Here is a 12,341-nt window from a genome sequence, read left to right as displayed (position 1 = left end):
GACCCGGTGCAGGAGGCTGCAGGTGGACGCGGTGCAGGAGGCTGCAGCTGGATCCGGTGCAGGTATGCTGCAGCTGGATCCGGTGCAGGTATGCTGCAGCTGGACCCGGTTCAGGAGGCTGCAGCTGGATCCGGTGTAGGAGACTGCAGGTGGACCCCGTGCAGGAGACTGCAGGGAGTTCCTCTGTGGACTATGAGATAATATCATTTGAGAATTTCTCAGAAAATCTTTCTGCTGTGTTTGACCACCGCCGGCGGGGGCTACGGGCTTTTTCCCCCGTTTCTTTTCACGAAACTGTTTCTCAGGGCTTCTTAAAATAATAAATAATTATTGAATAATAAACTATTAATGTGTCATACTCACTTAACGGGAAGAAACTCAGCTAACTGATTATATGAACCATTTTTACAGAAACAAAACACAAGTCTCACAAGGAGCGTCTAAATGAGCACTTAGCACAGAACTCTAGGTATAAATACTTTATTACTTATTGGATCTTCAAAAACAAGCTTTGTTAGCAAGCTGAGATTCCACAGATTCTAGAGGTATTAGTATCATCGCTGAGCGATCAGAACTCGCAACAGGGGAAGCAAAACCAGACAACACACGACGTAGCTTTAGGTAGCAAAAAACTGAGATATGCTTACATTTAGCTGTTAGTCTGATCAAAAGTTGTTTTCAATGGCATTAAAACGATAAAAACGCGGCTGAAGGTTAATCCATAGGTTAATCCAATGTGTCTGTCACTTTTCAAATGTTTTTGATAATCCATAATTCAATTTTTATGTAAAAAACGGACTTTTCATATTAGCTGGTAATGATAGCTTCCATAGTGTATGACAGCTTCCTGTTTTGGCTATTCTGGCTACGCATCACTCTCACTCATTATTATTTGGTAACGTCAGCGCCATGTAGAGAGAGAGTTACGACAACGGAAGTCCAAAATGCTTGATCGTCACGTGGTTCAGAGAGACTCAGAAAGTTTCCGGAAGTTTGTGGCGGGCCATTTGAATAACGATTTTTTTTGGTAACTAATTAGTGGTCAATAAAGGTTTTGATTTGCAATATTTATACAACATATCGATATGTGTATGTAGTTACATCAATATTTGTTTGATTTTTAAGTAAAATGTGCTAATATTTGAGGATTAAGATAAAATAAGAAGTACTTTATTGATACCAATTGGGGAAATATTTACGCTGCAGCAGCAAAAGACAAGGCATTGTACATTAGACAGTTAGACTAGAGTTAAACAATCGAAAATGTAAACATCTTAAATAGAAATAAAATAGCATTACAAAAACTAGAAAATATACATTAGTTAGGCTAACGTTGCCTTGGTTAAAGACCCTGTTGCTGTTGTTTATTGCTTTGAATTCTTAAAAACAAATATTATCTTCTTAAACCTGTATGGTAGTCAGGAGCATCACATCCTAATGTTTATTGATATATTTAGAGGGAGGGGAGGAAGGTTTCAAAATTCAGATTAGATTAATTTCTACCATTTATTTCATTCATGGTGGTTTCAGTAATCCCTTGGTAATTGAGGACACAAGTAATCTAAAGTACTAATGTAATCTTTATGACTTTCAGAAAGGACAGGAGACCCACAGGTGCCTATCAATGATTGTCAACTGACAGCACAATGAGTCAAAGCATAGCAGCAGCAGATGATGATGATGATGATGATGATGATGATGATGATGATGATGATGATGATGATGATGATGATGATGATGTTAAATGTGTTGTTTTAGGAACATCCATGTAAATAAATGGAATTCAATAAACATTGAATAGCATATCATGCAGTTTGTCTGTGCCTTTTCCTCTGTGTTGTCCTGGCATATAGTCTCCCCCATGGTTTGCTGTGCTGCCGGGGGATGCTCCAAGCGCTCAGAGAAAGGAGTATGAATGCAAAGTTTCCCCACTGACACAGAGAGGAGGAAAGAATGGCTGGCTCAAGTCAGCAGGAGCAATTTAACTATCACAAAAGACAACAACAGCAACAACATATGGGGTCGTTACTAAAAGTAATATATTACAGATTACATATTACTTTTTTTTTAAAAAGTAATATATTACACTACTTCGTTACTCTCTACATAAAGTAGACTCGTTACTTTACTCGTTACTTTACTCGTTGCTTTACTCGCTAGCTACTTTACTCGCAGAGCCGGCCCACCCCTCCCTACAGGCAGATCACGCAGACTGCTAAAGTTTCAAATGTTCTCTTTAGTTCAGTTTCCATTGTCGCATAAGACTGATCCAGATCCTGAATGTTTTCCTATCTGACCGTGGCTGTCCTCTGTCTCCTGCTATCTGTATATTTTGCGCAGTCTATCTCTGCTCACGCTGTTGCGTCGGCCTGTTCTCCTGCGTGTTGGCCATGTGTTGCACTGGAACCAGACACCGCAAAGACTTCAGCCGAGCACGTACGAACTGCGCATGCGTGAGTGGCAATAACTTTCCTTACCAGCAGGCGGCGGTAGTGTGTATTTGTCATTCAAAACAGGCAACAACCGGAAAACAGAGAAGAAGAACAGACTAGTGATATAAACAAACAACAAATAGCTGTGCGTTAGCTTCACCTTAGCATGTGTTCTTTGCAGGTGTTTGTTGAGGTTTGATTATGACTGATTTTAGTAAGTAACGAAGTAACGCGTGTCGGGGCAATGTTAGTAACTGTAGTGTGATTACTGAATTACAAAAGTAGCGCGTTACACTACTCCGTTACCGACGGAGTAGCAACACATAGTTAGTAATAATATTATTACAGTAACGCGTTACACCCAACTCTGTGTGAGGTAATCATATTTTTCACAAAACGAAGACCACACCATTGGGAAGCTTAATGTCTGTTTAATCAAAATAAGGAACAGGGAGAGGCTTGCAAAGCTCTGGGAGTTGAGTCTCAGGTGCAGGGTGAGGGTCTCATTGCAGGTCTTCAGGCTCCATTGAATCCCCGTGGGGTTCTTGTGCTGAGAGAGGGAGACAGGAGAAAGGGTTAGATACATCTAGCAACCTATAGGATGGGAAATTGCTGACCTATTTTAAACTTACTTTGTGTTTTCAATCTCACTTAAGTCCCTCTCCCTTTGCCATCAATCCAAAATCAGCTGAGCTGCAACATAATACAGACAGGTAATAATTAACAGAATCACAAGGACAATATGGCTCTGCTAAAAACACTCCTTTTGTTTACTGTTTGGAAGTCTCAAATATGCACTCTAAATCCATATCAATAGCGATGTATCACAAAAATAGCTCTCTTCCTTATTATTGTGTAACGTTAACTATAATATACTAGCTTGAACTCCAAGATGGATATCCTCATTTCACCACCTCCACCCACTACAATCACACGCGTGTGTAACATTAGGAGAATGGATTAATAGGCTGTTCGTGGTTAACGTGTGTTGCTAACTTTATCTGGAATCCTAGCCTAATCTGTTATCTGTAAACGTTCCCTAATTATACTGATTTAGGGATAATCCACTAACATCCTTTAATACACATGTGTAGTAAATTTGACTCAGATGTGCTGATAATATCCGCAATATAAATCTTTAAACGTCTTCTTACCTTTAAAAGTCCAACACGAACGGTCTATTATGCTGCAACTCTACTGTGCTGCTAGCCGCAGATAGCCCCGCAAGTCAGCGGCAAGCTAACTTCCGGGGAACTATTGAGGGCTCCATGATCCGCCATTGCTGTAAAAAAACAGGTCCAAATGTCGTAACTCTTCTATCTATATGGCGCTGGGTAACGTGTGTCTATGTGGAACTTCCCCTCGATTCCATTGGCTCTAACAGTTACAAAGATATGTCAATCATCAAAATCGACCAAGGGGGGACAGAGATAGGTCAAATGCACCCAAATGACCCCAGAAGTAGGTTTTATTTGCTAAATCTCTCTAAAAAGGTCAATTTTCACTTGTTTTGCATCAATCTTGATACAGGGTACTTATTATATGTTGTACTTTGGATTCCTAAAGCTTTTAGTCTACTAACCCATCATTCAAGGGTAGTTTTCACTATAAGTAATGTTTTTTTTTTGGACGGACAATATCATTTACAGTTTTTTTACTATGTTCAATCAATTTACTTTAAAATAAAAACATCTATATTGATTTTGACTTTTCTACACCCAACTCACAGGTTTATCATTGCTTTGAGAAAAACGATTATTAATGTACCCCTTTTAGAAGTGAAGATATAGTCACTTGTTCTGGGAATGTCATTTTTGAGCCTGAGACCTGAAAAACAGGTTCGGGGCTTAACAGGTTAAATAAATCAGGTGTCCACCTACCGCATTAAAAAATAAATGTATTTAAATTAAAATAAAGAAGAATTAAAGTAGTCAAAATATAAACCATGAAGAGAATTCATTCAGTACGTCTACCTATAATATTGTACTGTTGAGATTGTGTACAATAAACAACAATGTGCAATATAGACACTTTTCTTAACCTGTTAAACCCGCAGGACCCTAATCCGGGTCCTGCGGGTAGTTTTTTCACGACACTGTGTCTCAGGGCTTCTTAATATTTAAAAACGTATTAATATGTCATACCCATTTAACGGGAAGAAACTCAGCTAACTGCAATACGAACCATTTTTACCAAAACAAAACACAAGTCTCACAAGAAGCATCTAAATGAGCCCTGAGCAAAAAAAATGCTAACGCACTTAGCACAGAACTCAAGGTAGAAATACCCTTATTACTTATTGTAACTGCACATACAATATATCAGATTAAAGCTGAGATTCCACAGATTGTAGAGGTATTAGGATCATCACTGAGCGATCAGAACCCGCAACAGGGGAAGCAAACACACACATCACAACACATAGCTTTACGGAGCATTCACGGGAGATCGTCTCACATTAGCTGTTGTTAACCATTCTGAGTGATGGTGAATATACAGCTATAAGCAGATTGTAACACATCATAAGTCTTTTTAGATTTCTTTACAGGTGTCACAGAAAGTGTTCCTGTTTTCATGTATCCATGTGGAGGAAATGCCCACCCTCCTTTATTATGTTTAGTATAATGTAATGTATGTATGTTCGGCCTTACTGTCCTGACACAGTGTGCTGCTGACATGTGTCTGTCTGATCCACACCTTTCCCATGTTGTTAGAGGAACTTCCTCTAACTTGCAATCCAACGCTGTTAATTCAAAATCAATGTGTTATCACTGCTGGAGGACATGCTGTAATTTTGAGCAATAAGGGTTACTGAAAATCTGTCAGAATATTTATAAACCAAAGTAATCAGTTGTTGACATTTTACTCTGACTTGCATAGTTCCACAGGAGTCCATTTAGACGGGGATAACAAATGAATCTGAGCTTGAAAAGATTCTGATCCAACACTCTTTTATATATATATATATGTAAGGGTATCTTACAGACAAGCAGTTTAGTATTGATAAATACTACAGTTATAATCAATCAAACCAAAACCACATTTGATTGATTCTTTTTGAAACCGACAGTATCATCCTCTGTGGTCTAACTATGTGTTGCTTAAATGGATAATGGGGGATACAAAGCTGCTGTTTACTCACACTGCTAAGGCAAGGCAAGTTTATTTATATAGCACTTTTCAACACAAGGCAATTCAAAGTGCTTTACAAAAAATGAAAGAGATTAAGAAAATGGCATTTAAAATCAGTGATTAAAAAGAAAAGCTAATAAAATAAACATTAAAAGAAAAAATACATGGATAAAAGTTACAGTGCAGTCTAAGATGTGAATAGTTCAATTAAAAGCAGCGACAAAAAGAAAAGTCTTCAGCCTGGATTTAAAAGTAGTCAGAGTTGCAGCGGACCTGCAGGTTTCTGGGAGTTTGTTCCAGATATTTGGAGCATAATAACTGAACGCTGCTTTACCATGTTTAGTTCTGACTCTGGGGACAGAAAGCTGACCAGTCCCTGAAGACCTGAGAGATCTGGATGGTTCATAATTTAGCAGGAGGTCAGAAATGTATTTTGGGCCTAAACCATTCAGTGCTTTATAAACCAGCAGCAGTATTTTGAAATCTATTCTTTGACACACAGGAAGCCAGTGTAAAGACTTCAGAACAGGAGTGATGTGATCCACTTTCTTAGTGTTAGTGAGGACTCGAGCAGCGGCGTTCTGAATTAGCTGCAGCTTTCTAATAGATTGCTAGATTTGCTAAACACTCGAGAGGCCATTTTGATCAGCACACACATACTGTACACACTCACACAATAGCTTCCATCTGCCTGCAGATCTCCATAATCATATCCAGACAATATGCCAATAGGAATTCTTACTCTGGATTTGTGCAGGAGCAGCTGTACTTATTTCTGGTGACACAAACAAATAATCCAATTTCATTGCCAATTGACATGAAAGTTGTTATTTTTTCTATTCTTGCTGTGTTATTTGTACTGACGGCAGTGTTTTTGGTACAGTTAGGGTAATTGCCTGTTGGATATCCTCTGGTGATACAGTTGTTGTTGTTTGGATTGTTGGCAGGCTGAACATGACATCTGCATCTCCTCCCAGAATGTCCCACAATGCCCTGCAAAGAGAGGCAGGCTCGTCACGGACATCCCCGCGCTGCCATGGTTTCAGAACTCCATCTGCCTTCATTCCTCTGTGATGATGAGGAGCAGAACGCTGAGAGAGAGGAGCCATTACTCATGAGGTAGGAGTTCTTAGTGGTGGGGTTTGAGTCATAGGAGGGCAGCCATCTGCATCATTTTCACCAGCTGCTCCTCGGATAATATCTTCCGCGTCACACCTTCGGTTTTCACCCTCCTTTCCAAAATCTGGAACAGAGCTCCAAGGCTGGTCTCAGAAGTGATGTCAGTCGGAGGGTGGGGAGACAAAACATATTTTCCCAATAAATTACAATAACTGGGGTGCATGTAAGGGCATGCCCACTGGGTCTAAATGGGATCTGTTATATCCATGGAATCACTCCATGCAACAAACAGGCCAGAGAAGTTCCAAGATGTTCTGAAACATCATGTAGGTGGAGGAAGACACAGGGCTGTTAGTAAACCCAAAACACTTTAGAAGTCAGTCAGTCTGTTAAAGCTGCACTACTTTATATTTGTATGTTCAAAATGTGTCAAGCAGTATCCAGCCGCTTTTTTAGAAAGATGATTAAATGTCATTAAAAAGCTGTGATAAAGCTACACATAGTCAAAGCCCCCCCTGCTGGTGAGCTTTGCCTGGTACTGAGTAACAGAAATAGAATGTTAGTCATTAGTATATTTTTGTAGGTAATCATAACTTTAATAGTATAGTTGACAGCTCATAGAGTCCTATGGGAACCTGGAAATGTTGAGTACCCCAAGGTTTTATGATAGAAATAGTACAGGTCCCCAGCTCATAGAAACTGCAAAAAGAACACAAGTTGCGTAAATTAGTATTAATGGCATTATATCCTGGGGACAATAGTTAAAAAATGAGGTGGCAGATTTGGAACATTGCGTGTGGTTTTGGGGCTTATTCGGGATACTGAGTCAATTTCTGACATTTTCAGGATCAAAAATGGCAGTTTCAACCAGAAAGTGGCCATATTTGTACAGGTCCATGTTATATTCAGGAAAGACTGGAAGCGCGGAGAGTCCTCTAGGAGTCAGAAGTTAGCAGAGTGTAAAGGCCTCCTACAGATCTGCTGGTTATGTTTTTGTGCTCCTGCAGGACTTCAGCAGAGGAGACCACTTCCCAGGAGATCCCACCATCCCCGCTCCTCAGGTGTGTGGTTGTTGTAAACACCACTGCATATTAACAACTGTTACACATGCTGATGTAACGCAAATGTTTCCAACTTGGGATCAGTAAAGTATATCTTATCTTAAGATGATCGATGGCTACTGCCATATTTGCAAAATGTGCCTCTGAACCTTGACAAGTGCATGTTTCAGGCTTATCAATGAACAACAGGAGGGGTCACAGACATAAGACCAGCTGTTAAATAAAGCTCTTCTGACCTTAGCTGGCATGTGGGTAATGCTGCCCATTATGGGCACAAGCAATTTTCACCCATTAAATTTGAGTGTTCCTATCCCCTAAACCTCCAGGGATGTACACAGTTTAATACTGGCCACTTCTTATTATGGGACCCGTTCAAATCCAGTTTTGGACTGTCTGCCGTGGTTCCAGGGCCTCCCCTCCCTACAGGCCAATCACGCAGGCTGCATGGGGCCCCGCCTTGCGCAGGGGGCCCCGCCCAGAGGGCCTCAGCTGCTGTGCGCAGTTCTCCTGGGGTTACTGGGTTGGTAATGATCTATCCATAAAGTTTTCTTCGTAAAAAGGTTTTAATACAGTCACATATGTCATACCTGAAAAGCTGGAATAAAATATATTAACTGTGTTAGTCTTCTATACCAAGCCAGGCAAATCAAATTGGATCCATGAAAAACTCCCAAAGGCCTCATGACCGGTACGGTTGTTCCTTCTAAACATTTGTAAGTAGACAAAAACTAACTCTTGTTGTCTAGTTTTTAACTGCAGCCTTTGCACAGTTTGGATGTGTTCTTTACTACATTTGGGAATACATGAAGTGCTTTAATGTGCTATAAACCTAATGTATTGACTTTTGCACTACAGTGAAACAATTGTCTACAAAAAATTGATCATCAATTGTTTAAAGTATTTGTGGAAAGTATGTTTTCTTATAAGTGTATCTAAATAAGACATTTTAAATAAGTATTTTGTCTTTAAAGGTCTATGAGTACAAAATAATGTTTTAGACATATTAATCACATGACCTGCAGAGATGTACTGCAGTGTTCCAGCCTCCCCCCCCCTGCAGCTGCCTGCTCACTGTGGCAGGTGTGTGTAGGGTCGGGAGGGCGGCCTGCTCTCAGTGCACAGGTAGCACAGCATGCACCACACACTGTGCTCCGGAGACATCTGCACCCCACTGCTGCTGCGGAGAGGCCTCAGAGCACAGGAGCCTGTGGGACAGGGGGGGGGGGGGGGGGGGGGGGGGGGGGGGGAGTACTCAGATCTGGTACTTGAGTTAAAGTAGAAGTACCAGAGTACTCTGTTACAGTAAAAGTCCTGCATTCAAAATGTTCCTCAAGTGAAAGTAGAAAAGTATTCTCATCAAAATATAGTGAAAGTAGCGACAGTAAAAGTAGTCGTTGTGCAGATTGGTCCATCTCAGAATAATATATATGATATGTTTTATAATGATTGATCATGAAAGTGTTCTCAAAGCTGGTAAAGGTGCAGCTAGTTTGAATGACTTTGTATACTGCAGGGTAGCTTGTGGATTTACTCCAGGTGGAACTAAAGTCTGATTTAACACTTGATTATATTTCACATCATTCATCCACATCTGTGAAGTAACTAAAGGTATTCAATACATGTAGTGGAGTACAAGTACACCATGTACCTCTGAACTGTAGAGGAGTAGAAGTACAAAGTAGCAAAAAATGGAAATACTCAATTACAGTATAAGTATCTCAAAGTTGTACTGAAGTACTTGAGTCAATGTACTTAGTTACTTCCTACCTCTGGGTCTGTAGACTGGAGAAGAGGTGTTTTAGAGTTTGCTTGTTTCTTATACTATATTGGCATTATGTAATCGGACTATAAGACAAAGCATTACCAAGGATAAAGTATGCAGCCGCACTGATGGAGAGGATGATGAGGAAGATGGTGCCCAGACCCAGATCCCCCATGGCACAGGTGTTTGGACAGGCACAGGGGCTCTCCACCCAGATTTGCAGGGGCCCCTCAGCGCCCAGGCTCTGCTCGCGGACGGTAGAGAAGGACTGGTTTGGATTGCAGTGGTAATGCACCACTGTGAGGGGCCACTCGTCATGAACTAAAGGGGGGGGGACACAATGATCAATGGTCCACAGCAGGAAGTGACAGAAAAACCAAAGTCCTCTTATCTTTGTTTGTATTCACACTTCTTCCTCTTTTCCTCTATTTTGCCTTTCTTTACAAGAATACAATTATTTGCAGTATATCTGTTTGCTCCACACCAAGTTTAATGATAATAGGGTTTAAACAGTTTGAATGAATATTATTATATGTTTTAGGTGTATTAAGATAACTGGATTATTAAAGAAATAGTATTCTAGTCTCTGTATTCTAGTTATGATCATAATCACCCTCAGAGGATCATATTGCATGTGTTCAGCTTCTGAATAGCTACATACTGCTCTGAGATGCTTTTCTATTTTCCTGTGATACCAGTACTGTCTTTTCCTGTCTTTTAACAGAAGATACAAATATATTTATGAGCATATAGCTGCATGAGGCTCAATGCCATGCACCATATGTGATAAGCTCACCAAAGTATGAGACAGACAGCGTCTTCAGGGAGTCGTTGTAGTGGAACTCATTCCCCTCATGTCTTCCATAGCTGATATGTTGGATAATGTATCGGTCAAGCTTGTGATATCTATTCATAAAATATCACAAAACAAGCGGGATTCATGTGCCAGAAGAATAAAGCAGAGATCTGAATTTGTTTTTTTAAATACGATACAATACTGAGATTACAGTTTTTTGAGTTGCTAACACACTAAAATCTCACATAAAGCACAATTATTTATTATTATATATTATTAAGAGCAAAACCTCAGCTCAAATCTCCAAAACTCTCAACACATGTCCAGCTCTGCACCCAATTTGCAATTCAACTTTACAAAACACTGCACATGGTTCCCTAAGTCAGACACAGACATCTGACATATTCACTTGTTTGCCATTTTCAAAACACTGCCATTAAAAATGCTACATACCAATCAACAAATACACATGCCTGTATATATGGATAGCAGCAAGAGGAAGAGGTAGAGGGAAGATGAGAGAGAGGATGAACTGAAGTCAGATGAAGAGTTATTTGCAGCATAACGGTTGGAGCTGTTTTGACCATCTGGCCTACAGGTGATGCTTCTTCTGCAGGATGATGAGGGGCTGTGTTCAGACCCAGTTGCTGGTCAAATGCTGCCTGAGCACTTTGTTTTCCTCTGTTTTTGTAAAAATATGTTTTGTATTTATTTTTCCTCAAAGTTTTCCTTTCCATTTACTGTATTTGACAGAGGCATCATTGTTGTTTACACAACTGTAACTATGTGTTGTGCAGGAAAGTTGCACCGATTTGTTTTGGAGAAAAACAAAAGTATAACAACAGTATTTTTGTGTTATATCTCACACAGGCTCCGCCCTCTACTGGACTCTATGGGTACTACCTCTCAACCATACTATGCAAGCATTCACCTACTGAGATATCTATAAACGTAGCCTGAATGCGCGCGCAAGCTCACCGTATAAAAGGCGGCCTCGCCTCCTGACTGTCATCATTTTCTCTTCAGCGAGCAGGATAAAACAACTGAGACGTAAACGAGAAAAGAAAGAGAAAGATAATTGAATCATGGACTCACCACTCCTTGAGCCCCGGCTTTGTCCTACATGCCCTGGCTTAATCGCAGGTGCCGATCCCCACCACCTCAGTTTTGAGTGACCGCGGACGGCCTGACCCAGTCTCCGGCCTGCAATGCCTGTCGTATGCTCCCACGGCTCAGCCGCCGGCATCGTCTGGAGCACTTTCAGGCGTATTATGTCTCGCCGGAGGAGGCGGAGGACCAGGGCTGCTTCTCAGGTCGACTATTTTCATTTCCTCGCTCCTCGGTCCTCGGTCTCACCGGAAGTTGATTTGCCTGCGCCATCTTGAGTACCGTCCCATGGCTCTTATTTCTGCCGGAGGACCCAGGATCGAGGAGCGAGGAGCGATCATGGAGGAGCGATAACCGAGGAACCACCAGACCATCCTCCGATGAAATCCTCAGATACTCACCCCGCCCCCTTACTGTGTATCGCTCACTGATTGGACGAAGCAGTGCATGCACTGATCTGATGCTTCTTGACATGAGAGCAGTTTCCCAGCGGAGTGAAGAAAATACATGAACCTCACGGGACTCACTCCTCAGTTTATACTGTGTTTTGTTTCAATTCATGTATCATTTAGTTACAAATATGTGATATATCTGAACAACAAAGTGGTCAAACATTTTTTTATTCATTTATTGGAAACATTTTCATGATCGCTTTTTTCATTTATACATTTTAAGAATGGCGTTTATCTTTTTTGAGAATGACTTCTTATTTTATTTCATGTATTTGGATCTACAACAGATGATACTAATGTTTATGTCAGTAAATGTGCACTAACAGAGGCGGGGGTGTTTGTGGAAATAACGGGTACAGAGCTGGCTGCTGCCAGACGAACAGCTGTGCAGCGTCATCACAAACGGACGTCGCTTCACGTGACGCTCCGGAGGAAAGGACGTCCCATTGCTCTTAAAACTCATTTCCCTGCTTCTCGTGG

General features: G+C 40.8%; 1 protein-coding gene across 2 annotated transcripts; it reads right to left on the bottom strand.

Moving 5' to 3' along the window:
* LOC117533700 lies at positions 1 to 11,597 on the bottom strand. 2 transcript variants are annotated; one of them, XM_034197600.1, is made up of 3 exons: positions 11,398 to 11,597; positions 9,609 to 9,827; positions 1 to 190 (listed from the first exon to the last, which is right to left on the bottom strand). In XM_034197600.1, the coding sequence occupies exons 1-3, from the start codon at positions 11,546 to 11,548 to the stop codon at positions 111 to 113; spliced, it is 450 nt and encodes a 149-aa protein (XP_034053491.1). In that variant the 5' UTR covers positions 11,549 to 11,597; the 3' UTR covers positions 1 to 110. The 2 variants fall into 2 exon arrangements, with proteins under 2 accessions (XP_034053491.1, XP_034053490.1); XM_034197599.1 differs by lacking the exon at positions 1 to 190 and adding an exon at positions 8,253 to 8,949.
* Positions 11,598 to 12,341: the final 744 nt, after the last annotated feature.

This window comes from Gymnodraco acuticeps, unplaced genomic scaffold, assembly GCF_902827175.1.
Source record: "Gymnodraco acuticeps unplaced genomic scaffold, fGymAcu1.1, whole genome shotgun sequence".
Classification (NCBI taxonomy): domain Eukaryota; kingdom Metazoa; phylum Chordata; class Actinopteri; order Perciformes; family Bathydraconidae; genus Gymnodraco; species Gymnodraco acuticeps.
Note: the sequence above shows the minus strand (reverse complement) of the source record. Positions and strands in the feature narration are given on the sequence as shown.

Excerpts from the sequence above, each read along its gene's own strand:
- LOC117533700 (XM_034197599.1), bottom strand. The coding sequence starts at position 11,548 with ATGCCGGCGGCTGAGCCGTGGGAGCATACGACAGGCATTGCAGGCCGG. Across the intron at positions 9,828-11,397 it reads AAGCCGGGGCTCAAGGAGTG|TTCATGACGAGTGGCCCCTC; the intron begins GTGAGTCCATGA and ends CCCCCCCTTTAG. Across the intron at positions 8,950-9,608 it reads GGCTGCATACTTTATCCTTG|GCTCCTGTGCTCTGAGGCCT; the intron begins GTAATGCTTTGT and ends CCTGTCCCACAG.